The sequence below is a fragment of the Lutjanus erythropterus genome, chromosome 18 (genome assembly GCF_056507025.1).
Source record: "Lutjanus erythropterus isolate fLutEry1 chromosome 18, fLutEry1.hap2, whole genome shotgun sequence".
Classification (NCBI taxonomy): domain Eukaryota; kingdom Metazoa; phylum Chordata; class Actinopteri; order Lutjaniformes; family Lutjanidae; genus Lutjanus; species Lutjanus erythropterus.
Window position 1 is genome coordinate 20,723,776 of NC_139334.1, and position 16,654 is coordinate 20,740,429.

Genomic DNA, 16,654 nt, shown 5'->3' on the forward strand with positions numbered 1-16,654 from the left:
AATGTATTTAAAGTAATTATGCAGAATTATAATAATCCCATCATTGTTTAGGACTTGTAACACCCAGTCCAATTAATGAATCATCATTATTTTAAATATATTAATACATAAGAGATACTTAAATGCTGTAGTTGGACAAAGTGGAGCTGATTACTTCATAGTGTTGAGTATATCTGTAGTAATAAAACAATTGACAAATGGAGAAGTAAAACGTACAGTACTGCCTTTCAAATGTGGTGGAGTATAGTATAAAGTAGTAAAAGTACAAGTAACTTGAATATGCACTTAATTATAATGCTTGAATACAGTTTGCACTTTCCACCAGTGAACTTACTTTTGATGTGAAACTTTTCTAGGTCTTTTTCCTCTGAAAAAAGAAAGAAAGAAAGAAACTATTATATAATTTGTATAAGTAAAGTGCCCTCGTGTTTATGGCATGCAGGTCAATTTAACTTCACTTTAGGTCGTGGCACGTGAAAGGGATAGCCTTGGACTATTCAGAGCGTCATTAAATGGAGAAGTTATTGCTGCGGGCCTATAGAGCGAGCAGCGGGACCCGGGTCGGTGTGGAGGGTCTGCTGTTAACGGGGTTAGTGATGGCTCGTTGGTTTCTAAAGGACTCCTGCTGCTACTGTACACAGACATGACAACTCCGCTTTAGTCTGGCCTCCTCTAATTGGCATGTTTAACGGGAGCACGCGCACACACACACACTCGGTGCACGCGCACATTCAGGCACGCACGCGCACAGAAACACACGCGTTTTCTTGAATTTCTGCCCTTGTGAGGACCTTTCATGAAAAAAAAAAAAAAAAAAACCTTGTTCAGGTTGAAGTAGCCCAATAAATTTAATGTGGTCTAGATTTAAATCCTAACCTCGAAGTTTGGAGAGGAAAGTCTAGAGGTCTGTGCTAATAAGTGTGATTCATGTATTTAATTTCAGTTTTATTTGTAGCGCCAAATCATAACAAAGTATTCTCAGGGCACTTTTCAAATAAAGCATGTCTAGACTGTTCTCGTTATAAAGCCAACTGTTTCCACCAAGGGGCTTTTTCCAGACTTTTTTTTTCACAGAGGTGGCCCAAGTGGGGCACTGACATATGCAGGGGTGGTATATATATTTTTATTATTAACAGTACAATATATTACAGTTTCTTATTCCCATGTTTAAAATTTCAAACTAATCACAGCACAACAGAGCAACTTCATACAAATATTATATAAAGCTTCAATACTTAATTCTTTGAGTCCTAAAAAGGAAATTGTGCCTCCATTGTACCCTCAGGCTGTGAAACTCCTCATTCCTTTATGAAGAATATTTGTATTTTCATCATTTATTATTTAAAAAATGCAGACAAAAGAAATTACTGAAATTATTCAACTTGGAGTGGCCAATTAGATTGAATTTGATGTATACGCCCCTGCCACCAAGAGCAAGCACTGCAGGAACTGTGGCGAGGAAAAACCTCCTTTTGATAACAGGTCAGAAAGGGTTCTTTATTAAGGGAGGGGTCCATCTGTCACAACCAGTCTGGAGCCAGAAAGCTTAAATATGCAAAGAAAAGCAAATGTTTCATTTATGAATGAACACTTGAAAGCCTGGGTATGGGGTATGATGTGGGGTTTCGATTCCGAATTTAGAGGAGAAGATACCACCGATTACTAATATGGTGCCCGATTTAGTGAATTTCTGAGCTGGAACAAAAGTAGACTTTTTCTATGTGGATTGTGGACCGATTTTGCACTGATAGGACTAAAGAAATAACTTTATTAAAGAATATGATATTTTATTTAACATGTGAAAGTCACATTTTGTTGACAGTTTGTTGATTTTGGAGGCCCCTGTATAAAAAAGCATCAGCGTTTCCACTGTAATAATCACAAAATGTAAAAAAAAATAAATGAATTAAATTATCTGAATAAAAATCTCCTGCTTTGTTTTTTTTCCCCAACTAATATACTGCTCACTGTAACTTTGGCTCTGAAAATGTAACGCAGACTTGTTTCATCTTATTTCAGAGAAGCCTACCGAGAAACTGAAAATAACACAGAAGAAGACAATCCTCTCGCTAGCTTATGTAGATCATACAGAGACATCATAATCAACCATAAAAACTCCTCATTGTGGCTTTAAATAATTTAACATAGACATATTACAACCAACTGCAGAAAGGAATTAAAATAAATAGCCAAATAAACACCAGTAGTAGTGTTTAGTATCAGTCAGTTGCTGACTTTTTTTTTTTTTTTTTTTTTACCAGCAGTCAATTATGGGAGTGTTGTAAAACAAGAGCACAGCTTTTCAGCATTTACACCTGCCAGGAAGCTCCTCTTATCCTTGTAAATGGTCCCCATTTTGCTATGTCTAAAAGCACTGTTTTCTGCATTATACGTTCTGTAGAAAAAAACATATCAGCTGAGCGATATATCGGTCAGACTCCACTGTAAGTCTATTAAATGGACAACAGCTCATGGGGTTAAAAAATGTACTTTGGAACAGATGAAAAAAGTTTGCACCTATTATGTGAAGTGGTTTATAGGATGCTCTGGAATAAGCTGATAGAGACGCTTGAAAGCAGCAGGCGTGCTAAAGGAATAGGTGATTTCAAAGGGTTTTAAAAAAAAAAAAAAACCTGAACCATCAGTGATACCAAATGGTTTGGACAAAGTATGTTTTTGACTCTGCTTGCAAGGGGAGTCAAAGGAGAAAACCTATTTTTCAAGAAGCTGAAAGGAGATGGGACTAAACTAAACTTCACACCCTTTGTTTATACATGTGAAGTATAATTTACACTTGTACTTTAGAAAAAAAAATGACGTGCACAAAGTTGATTTTAAGTATTGCTGCCACCATCATGTTTTCATATTTCCTTGTCATGAGCTACACGTTTTCTGCAGGTATCTATCTCTGAAAAGTTATTGACATAACTTTCCAAACGAGTTTTTTCCTCAGTTGAAATTTGAAATTACATGTTGAGGGAGTTCTGGGTTGTCCGGTTAACTTCATCAATCTTCATGAGATTAGAATCTGGTAAAACTCATGATCTGAAAGTTCTTGGTGCCTAATGCTTGTCATAGTGCAAATTTTAATACAAGCATGAACTTAAGATCAAAGTATATCATTTAAAATCAACCATATCTGTCAACCTTATTTTCCAATCCTAATTTTAATATATTAAACAAATCCAAATACTAACCTCTGAACAATGAAAATGAACTGACTTGTATTAACGTGGTTGGACACAACCAAGAAAGTACTTCATTAGTTTAGAGCAGTGGTTATCAAACTTTGTCACATCAAAGGACCCCTAAACTGACACCAATTAAAACACAGACCCTTTGCAGAAAGTGCACAGTGTTTCCTCCATAATATTAATACAGCTGTGGTGCTTTGAGCAATATTTCTAGATTTGTCTTATATCTGCAGCTGTTTTCGTCTTAGTAATGCTTAAGTTTAAATATTCATACAAACTACCCACAATGTCTGACCTCAAAGATATGACTTTATCTCTGTACATAAATGATGAATATGTCTTCATTTGAGGTACAACCCTCAGTTTGTCATACATCAAATCTTAACCCTCACTTTAATTGCTTTCTTCTCAGTATTAATGTCTTTAATTATGTTTTAGTTGACCCAAATATACTTAATCTGATTTGTGTGTTTTTACTTAGTTTGAACTTCTTGCATGCATTTATCAGCTCCCTGTCCTCAATATCACCGAGTCCCATCATGTTCAGAACACCCAGGACTTAGAAGAGAAAATAGCAGAATGACACAATTTCTAACAAACTGAAATGAATTCAATAAGCTAACAAGGTTCATTTTCCAACTTCAGTGGAAGCCATGCTATCCTGCTGAGATTAAGACTTAAACTCCACTGGGTCAAAAATTTCAAACTACACCAACTCTGTCTGCCTGAAACAGCAACTCTGCACCAAAATGTCTCTCTGCCTGCAACATGATTTTGACAAATGGATGTCAAGAGTGAGAGTGACGAAGGTGGTAAGTCTGTGTTGGGAGTAAGAGTCATTGCTCCGAGTGTTTTTGTTGGAGATGTTTGTCTTTCTTTTGCATTTTTTTTTTTAAATATTAGCATAATTAATCTTGAACATGGTTGCAATCTGACCATTAATTACTGAGGGATGTCAGCTTGGGATAAAGATGCCATAGACAGAATTAGGCTGAAATACTGACTGCTATTATTGTGTTGGGTTTTTTTTTTTTCATCAAAACACAAAAAGACCAGATCACAGATCAAGAACATGTTCATCAACCGTTTTTTTTATGCACCAAGAGTTTCTGGCTCGGATACTAAGACTGAATCTCTTTAGTTTTTGTCACTCTTAAATATGAGGTACCACAGGGCTCAATTCTTGGTCCAGTTATTTTCTAATTTTAGATGCATGCCCCTGGGCTATGCAACTGTTTTAACTTTACTTTTTGTCTCTTGATTTTATATCATGTAAATCAGCTTTTAAGACTTTTACTGTGAGGACAGTGAAATTGAAAATACATTTTTTCCAAGTTTCAAACCAGTGTCCCTGTGTTGATTATGCATTTATCTTTTGTTAAGGCTAGAAAAAGAAATATCTTATAAGTATTCCTTACAGATCAAAATCCTTCTATTTTCTCTTCCTGTAAAATGTTAAAAGTGTTTTTAATGACTCATCTTGAACTTGGAGGTGGTTACATTTATGTGGCCACATTTATGTAACCACTCCCCGCCAACATATATCACACCAACCGTTGGCCAGTGGGTAGCTAGCAGAGCAATATCTTATGTGGAGGCATATGTTTGGATTTCAACTAACAAAGACTTTGCTTAGCTTTTCAAAGAATGTGTAGGCTCTATATTTCTACACAGCTATAATCTTCAAGCCACACCTACTTTTTTTTTGCGTTCCAATCACATGTTGAAGACTTCATTTAAAACTCTCTCAAACGAAACCCTAAAAAAATAAAAAAGACTGAAGCTTAATATACCAATGTCTGTTTCACTGTGACTTATATTCTATGCAGATGATACGCTTAAAATCCGATTCTAATTTCTGTCTTTACAAATTGATGACAACAAATCTGCAATTGTGCAGAAAGCGAATGAAACAACAGCAAGTTGGTTTGTCTGACGAGTGACCAGACGGGGTTAGACAACATAGTTCTGTTACTTTGAAAAGTACATCAAAATCAGTGGGGAAAAAGTGCCTCAAAAAGAAACAGTCATTTCGTGCTATTTCAGGCTTTCAAGGTACATGAGCGATAGAAACTGTTAAATTTCCAGGTGTGCCATCACTAATAGTTACATCATAGGTCTACACAACTGTGATTTTCAATACAAATCTGCAAAGAATATTAACATTTAACACTAAGAGCTGTATATAAACAAGGAGAAGATTAATCACCAACAATGAAGAGTTTACACCTGATAGTTTCTCAAGAGTTAGAACTTCCCTGTATTTACTTAAATATTATATTGGTTATGTTTGGTTATTGTCCATACATTTTGGACTATTTTGTTTCATGTGAAAAAGATGATCAATAACAGACAGCAAGCAAGTGACAAAATAAGCCTTTCTTTCTATTAAATACAAAACTTTCACACATTTGCTTTTCTATAATATTTTTTTTAGTGAAGTCCTGTACACAGACGATAACTTGTACTCACTTTTAAATGTGTCTGGCCCCAGGCTTTCATCAGGCAAAATTAATATATTAGTATTGTCTTTAGTCCATGTTTCTGTTAACATTAATATCCCTCATTATTTTTGCTTTGCATGTGTTGTTTTATGAGCATCTTTGTTGCATGTTTTAAATAGTACTTGACAGTCTAGTGTTAGGATGTCCTGAATGATGTTTCTATTAACATTTTTTTTCCCTTATTGTTCTGCATGCTTATAAATCATAAAAGATGAATAACTTTGTAATTTTAATCTTGTATTCTGTTTTTTGGGGTGACTTTGTAACAGCTGAGATTACAGATGAAAAATAGCCTCTTGGCTAACTATAACATATTGTTTGTGAATGTGCACAGTCCCTGCACAGTAAAATAAAATAAACAGATAAAAATAGTTTATTCTACAAGTTTGTTTGTTGTGATTCTGAAGCACAGTTCACAAATAAATAAGCAGGTGTAAATCACTTCAGTTGTTGTGACAATTTCTAAGTCATTGTGGGTTTGAAGGTACGATATAAAATTCGGCAGGATTTTTTTAAACTATTTTTTTTAAAACATCATTGTAAATTTTGACTGAAGAAGTCGCTTTATTAACATCCAGTGTGAAAGATCCAACCCCCTGCAGCAATCACTGTCTTCCTGAAGTGTCCTTGAGCAAGACGTTGAAATCCTGCTGTCCAGCATCATTTAGTTAAAGACCTGTCATGTCAAACTGATAAACACATCCATTTACAAGTTTTCTGTCTTTTTTTGGGGGGGGGCTTAGCATGAAGTCCATTGTGAAGTGTTGAATTGAGAAATCTTGTGATTTGTGCCGATTTTCCGCACGGCAGCAGTGTTATTAAAATGAAGATAAATTGCAGCCAGTCCCAGAGAAATTTTCTTCAAAAGAAACAAAGCCAAATGAACACCGAAGATGTATAAAATGCGCTTTGTTCATCAGAGGGAGGGAGAGAGAAAAGACTCCACTCAGCCAGCTCTGAATGCTGCATTTCATGCCTGCAACAATTATGCTGAAAGGTCAAGTATTACAGCATCTTGTGCTCCGTTTTGCATGCAAAGTATTTCAGTTCACAAATGACCCTCGTTTGCGCTCTTTGAACAATGGCTCGAAGAACCAGATAAACGTAGGACAATTAAAGATTTTTGCTGCTAGCTGACAATAACATTTACCAAAGGGGATGATTGCGTTTGCTGTGTAATTGTCCTGTTTGTAATACACATGAATGCTTCAGGCCTGCTGCAGTGAAATGTTTAGGAACTTAAGAAAGAGGTACGAGAGAAGCTGTGCTTTAAAAGAAAAACAAGGATTATTTTTATAATCTCAAAACAAAGTTATTATGAGACTGGAGAATAGTTCTGTTCTGGTTATTATTAACAAATGTTTTAGATTGGACTTGATTTTGCCTAATTATGAAGGCGATGTGTCTACACATTTTAGTTAACATTGTCCATCTTAGTCTTAATTTTCATACATTTCTTTCAGTAGCGTTGACATCACCAAGTTCGCCTCTTACATCTCTAACAGAAAAAAAAACAAAGAAACTATACATCATAACATTTTTTAAATTACTAAAAGCCACTCACTGTTATCGGTTTAATTTTCAAATTAGCTTTATTGTTTTTATTTAAGTCTTGTTCGCATAGGAATAAAATCATAGCGCAGTGTTAATCCAACATGATATCCGCTAAATTCATCCATATTATGTCAGAAATCACACTTACTTAAAATCTAACAACACAGACGCCTATATTTTTAAATATTAATATTTTGCTCTTGATATTTTAGCTTTTTTTCAGATTTGATTTTGGATATAGTCTCTTTCTAAAGAGTATCATTTAAATTTTATTCAGTCTTACAAATTAAAATTTGCGATTCGTTTTGGAGGAAGCAATTATCGTTTTTGCAAGAGCCACTAATGGTGCAAAAACATCCATCTTAACGTGATTTAATACTTTAAAATCTGCAGTATCTGACAATGTGTCATTTACTAAATGCACTATAGACAGACAACAAGTTTACTTAAAACTGCGAGAATGCACTGGAAATAAACTTACAATGCATCATTTTGGTTAAAAAAAAAAGTGAAAATCAAGAAAAATTAAGTAAAGTTTAATTAAAAATCTAATTTCATTCTTCAAAACGATTTAATTTGCGAAGCCACTGTCAAGATTTAAATAAACTCCAGCTTGTTGGCTGTCTCCTTGAATTTATTGCAGCCTTCATTTTAAGACGCACACATATTTGCTATCTTCCTAAACTTGAAATTCAATCTTAACTACTGTCCACTGATACATAAAACATGATTTCTGGATGCCACACATTACCCAAAAGTGATCCTGCAGCTAAACAGGCGAATAAAATTCAACATCCAGGCACTAACTCAAATATGATTACCTTGAGATTAGGTACTAATTGCTTGGGGTTCATAGAGACCAGCCCACCATAAAGCCAGGAGGACTTGGGGAGTTGCACTGTGGGTTTGTACAAAAGAGAGCGATGAGAGCACACACGCTTCCAACAAGTCATTCTCAACAGCTACAAGCTGCACACAAAGACCACACACCGCGCCAAAGACATGTTAATGTAATCCCAAAGTTCTCACTTTTCTCCCGAACAAAACCAGCTCTGCAAAATACCTAATAGAAGATAGTTTCTGATGCTGGAAAGATTTCACTTAAAAGTCCGCAAAGGGGCTTTTTGGAGGCTGCATGGTGGCCTAAAACCGAGGCTGCTGCTGTCTTAAAGTGATACACGCAGATTAAGGAAGAGGCGAAGAAGTTTCCAGTTTTGGTAAACAAATTTCTTTTTCCTCATGATGTTGGGGAGATAAAAAATACTTTTTTTGTAAAGTTAAACGTCAAAATGATTCACTCCAGAAAAAAAAAAGATTATAATACGCCATGTACACAACAATGACAGTATGAGAGCGAAAGGGTGCTGCTGAGTCCGAGTCGAAGCCACAGCACCAAACCCTGAAGGGTTTCCTCAAAAGAGAAAAGCATACTTAAAGGTTGTAGCCTATTAACACTAAAATATGAGCAGATAAGGCAGCAGATCAAATATAATTTTCCAACACAATATCTCTATAGTTATGACCGAAAATGCAGCCTGGACAGCATAAAAATACGGGATAATGTGCAAGAAAAATCAGTGAACCCATGTAAAAGACGAACATAGAGGTGCAAACTAGGCCTGCAGAGCTCCTGCACCTGCATGTGAGCGATTATCAACGGCACTTCTGAACAACACACACCTTCTAGTTGTTATTGTTGTTTTTGTTTTGTTTTTTTAGCTTAACAAGTAGGTATTTCTGTAACTTATTTCTGGGGCAATGACAGACCAAACATATGAATATTTAGACTGTGTGTTAACAGATTAAGAGGCGTTTGCGTTCATGTTTTACGTCTGAATTAAAGCTTGAAGAACTTCCAAAACAAGTTGTCTTGGTGAAATTTGAAATAATAATAATAAAAAAAAATGCATCACCTAAAAACAGCTCACGCGTTTACACAACTGGCCCATGTATAAATTATTACTAATAGAGAAATTATTAGTAATCTCAAAACAGTGGATAAATATCCAGCAATTTTGTATGCTATTCAAAATTTGCGTTTGAAACCCCTAATGTGCAACATTTTGTCAAAGAAAAACAATACAGAGATGAAAACATAATCCTTTTTAATTATCACTTATGACCCACTAGAAGTATTACTATTTTGTAATAATTTTGCTTTGCTAGCGACGAGTTATCAGCCAAAAACGTTTGACGTCTTGGCATCTTTGTTGCATTTAAGAACAGCTCGGACAAATCCGTGAGTCTACTTTTAAAAGAAGCTATTGCAACGTTTTCTGGAAAAAGAAACTAAAAAAAAGGGATTTAAAACCCGTCTTTAGTTTCTTTGGTTGTGGAATCCAGACCTTCAGCTAAAACTCTAAAAATAAAAATATCATTTTTGATCAAATTATTTCAGTGTCAAATAAATCCAGTCAGGCTGAATTGTATCTTAAACCGAAACTATTTGAAATTACAGCTGTAGGACAACACTGAATTGAAAACAACTTATTTCAGCCATAAACGAAAATCACCTGTCGTTACCTCGGTCGCTTAGCAACCACATTGTTTACAGTTAATACTTATAGCGCTATTAGGTGGCGGGAGAATAGTCCCTAATGATTATTATAGCTTATATTTACAGAGCCTTCACCTAAAGAGAAATAAATTACTGGTTGTGTGTGTTCGTTATTGCAGCCGTTTAAAAAAAAACATCGCGAAGTAAAATACACCCTAATGTTTTTTTTTTAAATGTTTGTGCTGGTTTGTTATTGACACCGGACACAAACAGCGTTTCGCCGTTTCCTTTCAATTCCCCTGATTGATTATTGATAAACCAGCTGATAGCCCCGCGCCGACAGTTATTTGAGAAGAACAGCGCTGTTTGATCAGGGATTTTCATCGATAAGCTGTTCTTTGCGCAGCGCTTGTGTTTGATGTTGGGAGCCGACAGACCTCACCTTTCTGACTCACAGTCAGCATATAGAAAAACACACACCAGCGCTTCAACACACACACACACACACACACACACACACACACACACACACACACACACACACACACACACACAGAAAAAGAGAAAAGAAAAAAAAAACTGCATATAAAGGCTGAGTTTACTCTGCAGGGCTTGTGTGAGCTGCAGCCTTTAACGATAAGCCTGAGCGATGTGTGATTAGTCACAGAATAAAACAGGAAAAATAGGCTCCAGTGTTTAATTGTCATGTCAGAATAAGAGCCCGAGCGTTGAGAAAGTATTTAGTCTTGTCAGGTCGCCAAAACTAAACCTATTTGGCAATATGGACACCTGGTTCTTGAATTTGTTTAAACTTAAAAAAAATGCTGCACATTTCCCTCCCATATAAGAATTGATATAATAATAATAATAATAATAATAATAATAATAATAATAATAATAATAATAATAAATACCGAACTGTTTTCTTTTTTATCTAAATATATTTTCCCCCAATGGAAAATTTTCGCCATTTGTTGCCATATGTTGACATATTTCACAAAAAAGCTGAACTGTCTTGTTTCCATAATTTATTAATAGGACTGTTTTGTAGTAAGTCAAATATCTATATAAGTTACAAAGAAATAAAACGTACAAATACCAATGAAACGACAACAAACCGGCAATAGCGTCAAAAACTTTGTACAACAGATAGCTAAAATTCAAACCTTTTACAGAAATATACAAGCTAGATCTACGGCTTACATTAAATTCTATTATAAATCAGAGTCATGTGTGTTTGTGTGTTTGTGAGGGGGGATTTAACAGCACCCATATACAGCAGTTTTAGTGTATATGCCTTCCTGTTCAGGTTTTTCCCAACTAAAGCGGCCTATATGACTGCTGATTCTTCTTTTGTCTCAATATAATTTACATAAATAAATCCAAAGACTTTCACATCCGCAGTTTCTGGTCAAAAGTGTTTGTTTTTTTTTCTCCTTCATTTCCATTTAAGTCACATTTCCTTCCAAAAAGGTGAGAATTCAAAGAGCTGCTGCACCGATTTCATTCGGCTTCTTGTTCAAATGCGCACATTTACAGTGAAACTTGTCGAGTCTTGAAAGAAAAAGCAAGTCTTTTTTTCTTTAAATAGAAGAATTAAATCATATTTCTTGTCACCACGTCCTGCCGTATAACAGGGCTGAACACTGCAGGGCCGAGCCGTACTCTGCGCCCGGGGAGTTGAGGTGGGAGAGGCCGGCCACTTGGCTCTGCAGTGACGGCGGACTGGAGGAGTGTGGCGCCAGATCTGGAGAGTGCCCCGTGCTTCCCACCTGCTGGCTCTGATGCTGCCCGAGGCCCGTCGTGTTGTTGGACATGATCATGACATTGCCCGCTTGCTGGTGGTGACTCTGCGCGGAGGACGTGGGCGTGTGGCCGCTGCCTTGGCACGGCTTCCCGTCCTTCACCAGCACGGGCACGGCCACCCTCCGCGGGGACTGCTGCTGCTGCTGCTGCTGCTGGCAGGAGCCGCCGTCCTGCTGCATCTGCTGCTGGGACACTTTGTCCTTCGCCTGCCTCTTCATCTTGTACCGGTGGTTCTGGAACCAGATTTTCACCTGGGTCGGGGTGAGGTGGATCATACTTGCCAAGTGCTCCCTCTCCGGCGCCGATAGGTATTTCTGCTGCTTGAAGCGTCGCTCCAGTTCGTAGACCTGCGCCTGGGAGAACAACACTCGCCTCTTTCTCCTCGGGGTGCTGGACAGGGAGCCCATGCCTTTACCCACGTCTGCCAGGGAGCTGAGGCTGCCCATGCTGCCCATGTTCATGCCCGACGATGAGCCCATGAAGCGAGAAACTGAGGACAAAAAATAGAAAATTAACAACGATGAAATTATTGATTTTACCTGGAAAATGCAAAAATAACTTTGCCTTTAAAAAACACGTTTCGAATTTGCTCTAAAAAGAAAAACTGAGCATTTTTTAAAATCTAGATTTCATGTATGATACAATTTTTTATAATAAAAGCATGTGAAAAAAGAAAATAGGATTTGAGTCAGACAATTGATTTATTTTGGGGGGGCGTAATGTCATTACAACTCGCTATTCATGTTATTCCAACCATGATAATTATTTTCATGGCTGTCAAAAAAGTGCCTCTCAACATGGTCTGCATGTTGACGAGCATGACAAAAAATTTGTCTTAAAATACTTCCCAAAGAGGCAGGTGCACCTGTCCAGAAAGGAAAAAAACAAACTGAATGCGTATCGAAGTCCATATTCATACATTATCAAACTGTCAAATTGTGTAAACTAAACCTCTGAGCACAAATTAGCAATAGCTCATGACTGACAGCATTATTATTGGATTAACGTGATAAATTCAGCATTAAATTATCCTGAACAGGCGCAGCGCTTAGACGGAATTTTCGTATTTTTCCCAAATGTTGCGCGGCGTGTATGAAATGAAATTTGTGATTTTGCTTCATCTCTGTCCCCTCCAATAATAAAATTAAAACCAAGCGGATCAAACTGGAGAGGTTTGGAGAGTGTCCACCTTGGCGCACAAATACGCACAGGTGACAGGAACAATACAGCAAGCACTAAAAAAAATGCAGGATAAACACGAAGCATGCACATAAAACTGCATTTCAAGCATTGGATAACTGGAGCTGGAGTCAGAATACAGGTGCAGGCTACTCACTGGTGGAGAAGCGCGGGTCTGGGTTGGCTCCGTACCAGCCGGTGGCCGTGGTGCTGCCCCTCATGCCGTCCTGGTACGACGGCAGGTCGCCCATGTTGCCCAGGTTGCCGTTACAGTAGCCCCCCATGGCCGTGTGTGACAGCTGGGAAACACCTGCCGCAGTCATGTGGTAAGCCGCAGACACAGTCCCATTATGGCCCATGTGGTGCTGCTGCATCGCCGCCTGAGAGACCTGCGGCTGCCGGTAAGAAGTGAGAGGTGCCCCCAAGTTGTTATTCTCCATACTTACTTTCTTATAGCTCTCCTCAAGGGGACTCAAGATATCGGAAACAGAAAAAGGAGTCGTATGCTTAGGGCTCATCGACATTGTTCTGGGGCTGGAGAGGGAGAAATTAGAAGGCAAGGCAATCTCTCCTTCTCTCTCCTCTCCCTTCTCTCTCTTTTTTTTTTTTTCCTTTTTTTTTTTTTTTTTTTTTGGCCAAAGCCCCTCTGGTTCCTGTTGTCTCAACGTCGATCCTGGTAGATGAACACGTAGGAGAGCGCCTCAAGTCCGCCTTAATTGGATTGAGTGGGAGCTCGGTGCTGGCTTTGGTTTGTTTTAGCTGGGTGCCAGGTTTAAGGCTACCATCAGAGGCGGGGCATCGGCAACAATACAAAACAGCTCTAGCCTCCTTTTCGGTGGAGCGTAATTTCACTTACAAGACATGTGCTCCCCTCCCACTAACAATAACATAAGCGCCGACTGACTGCGGCTACATGATCATAAATGTGCATCTATCCATCCATCCATCCATCCATCCACGGCGGTGTGTCCGGACTCTCTGCTGCAGCAGCTGCTGGAGTTTGTGACTTGTTGCTGCCGCTGATAAACACACGCACGGCTGCTGCACCTTGAGACTGCACTGACCACAATACACTTTATTAACTGTAGTAATGTTTACGAGGGCCTCTTGATGAAAGGAGGCCTATATGGACTTGAGAGTTGGAGAACCACTCCTCAGTTGAACTACTGACTTTTAATGGCCATGAGAGGCCTCCAGTGATTGCAGGATTGTTTGTGTTATGCCTTATCGTACTCAGACATGCAAAAGTGCACTTGCGGGGAGGGAAATTGACTGATACTGATAAGTAAATAAATACACATCCGCGTGTTAAGTGGCTGCGTAAATGATTAACCCCCCTCGTTCTTTCTTTTTTTCTTTTGATATCATTGGACGCAAGCAAGCAGCGTGTTACCTAAAAATTCAGATGCACACACACTCGTCTAAGAGTGAAAAAAACAAACAACAAAAAAAAAAAAGAAAAAAGAAAAAACAAAATAGAGTGCGGAGCAGGAGAGGCTCTCATGTGAAGTTAACGGCGTTCAAGTACTCTCCTGCAGCACAACGCCAGGTAGCCCCTCAGTAGCATCTCGCCTTAATGCTCAAGGAGCCACAGCAGTTTAACTCAATCATATCTAATTTCTAAAATTTTACACAGGAGCATAAGGAAAGATTTTTGCTTTCATCCAACCAGCTTTGAAGTCAAGGAATGGTATTCTGTGCACTTTTACGCACAGATTTTAGGTGACCTTTTCTGCGTTTTTCACTCCAAAACAGGAATTAAAACATTTTTCTGACCCCCCAAAATAGTGCATTACCTGAATAATATCATATATATTTTTTAATATTTTCTTCTTATTATTGGTTTTATCAATATATTGTTACTAATACTATATTTGGAACGATAATCGGCCACTACCACCAGTACTCTTTTAAAAATGTGCGTAATTTTATTTTAGCGAACAACAATGTTTTTTTTTTTTATTTTACATGTTTGTCAGTAATATACATCAGTAGCCTTAACTACAAATCACTATTCGGCTACCAATTTATCCCACTACAAAATTACTGTCACACAATATTAGTAAATAAGAATTAAATTGATACAATAACTTCTAACTTACACAATCTGTGGATGTCAGGATCATACCGCAGCTGAATTTACAGTATGGCTACCGGAAAAAAAAAATCAAGCAAATATTTTAAATAAATTGTGGTTTGAAAGGTCTTGCCGGGAGGTCTAACGTCAGTCTTGCAGCAGCAGCTCCCAGCAGAATAAGTCTGAGGCTGCAGGTTGAGCCGATATTTCTTTACACAGGAATTAAAGAAACACAGCGTCTTCTGGTGGCAGACACAAAAATGTGTAATATTGTGCTCGTTTTTATTCCACTGTGACTCTAAACATGTGTTCCCTGTTACATTTATAAAATAAACGGAAGATTTTTAATTTATTTTCTTGTTTGTTTGTTTTTTGCTCAAATTAATGATGCGCCTTCAGAAACACGCGGTCAACCTGCAGCCTGCAGGCTCAGTGTCAGGGTGTGGAGGAGTAAAAGTCCCCATTACTGCAGTGACATGCAGATCACTGACAGTTTGTCACGGGGATCATCAGCCTTAGTTTTTTTCTGGCTGCATATTTCACGGCTGCCGGCATGTTACAGCAGGATAATCTGCACACTGTTTGCAGAGCTGCATGGAGCCCTGCACAGTATACACATCACAACAACCTATACCTCCTTGCCTTACAATTATCTTTAATGAAGCAATATTATCATATAGTCCAAGCCTAAATATTACAGTTAGAATAAATTGTTTGGATGATAGCCGAGGTGCTGTACGTGCGCATAATTCACAGGCCATATAATCGCAGGCAATTAAAATTACAGCATGTTTCTGCATCCGAGGTAAATCTTGCTTATGCCTTCCTTAATTACAGAATTTCGTAAGACATTCTTAATCATCTAAATCAGTACCTTTTTACTGTTCTGGCACACGGCTATTATGGCCAATTAGCGGCAATTAGTCCAAATGTTCCGACTAATTCCTCAGAATAATGAGGACACTTTGAAGTGGCGGGTATGAGGCTACCGAGACTTTGTTATCGAGGCTTCAGGTTGTTGTTTATGAACTGATTAGTACATGATATAATCCAGAGAGCAACTTCAAAATAAGTGTGTGCAATGAAAACTAAAAAAGGAAGTTACTTACTGTTATTATTTCAAATGAAATATCAATAATAATTTATTATAAAGATACAAAATTCACTGCAAATATTCATGACCACATAGACATGTCATATATGGAAAACTGTTGAGAGATGTAAGCACGAGCATATGATTAGGGGAGACTGGGGGCAATTGTAACATTTTATATATTTTCCTTCTTCATCATCTTAAATACACAAATATTTTTTTTAAAATATGAGAAACAAATATATATGGACTAATTAACAACAAAATTAATAAGGATAAGATCTAAACTATATATAATGCAAGTAGTCAGTGTTAATATTAACACTATATATCTCAAATAAAAGTAATCACATTACTGCTGTGGTATCTAATAATGTTACATAATTTTTTGTATATAGTTCAAATTCTTTTAGATGTCAGGCATCATATGCATTAAAGGCAAATGAATATTTCTGTTTTTGCACAACATGAGGCAACTATTGTAGTGGTAACCAGAAGAGCCAAACCAGTATAAATTGTTTGGCCAATATTGGCCTATGGGGCTATATACTCTATACAGATATAAAACTTTTTTCCCCAAACAAAACGTAATATTATTAATAATGAACATTGTTTTTCATTAATTAGGCAGCATTTATGTATATTTGATCCCTTTTCTAAATTAAAGTTTAATTTATACATATATTTTGATCTATTTGTGTTTTTTATTTATAGTTACTTACATTTTTATTACAAATGGTGAAAGTTTAC

The 16,654-nt window shown here is 37.3% G+C and overlaps 1 protein-coding gene and 1 long non-coding RNA gene across 2 annotated transcripts in view; both read right to left on the reverse strand.

Moving 5' to 3' along the window:
• The window catches only part of LOC146310997 (uncharacterized), a 51,688-nt gene that overhangs the window by 13,726 nt on the left and 21,308 nt on the right, over positions 1-16,654 (reverse strand). The window lies entirely within an intron of this gene.
• nkx2-1 (NK2 homeobox 1) lies at positions 10,761-14,533 on the reverse strand. The gene is made up of 2 exons (XM_084742265.1): positions 12,892-14,533; positions 10,761-12,045 (listed from the first exon to the last, which is right to left on the reverse strand). The coding sequence occupies exons 1-2, from the start codon at positions 13,256-13,258 to the stop codon at positions 11,363-11,365; spliced, it is 1,050 nt and encodes a 349-aa protein (XP_084598391.1). The 5' UTR covers positions 13,259-14,533; the 3' UTR covers positions 10,761-11,362.

Coding starts and splice junctions, on each gene's coding strand:
- nkx2-1 (XM_084742265.1), bottom strand. CDS start 13,258: ATGTCGATGAGCCCTAAGCATACGACTCCTTTTTCTGTTTCCGATATC. Junction 12,046..12,891: donor AGACCCGCGCTTCTCCACCA/GTGAGTAGCCTG, acceptor TTTTGTCCTCAG/TTTCTCGCTTCATGGGCTCA.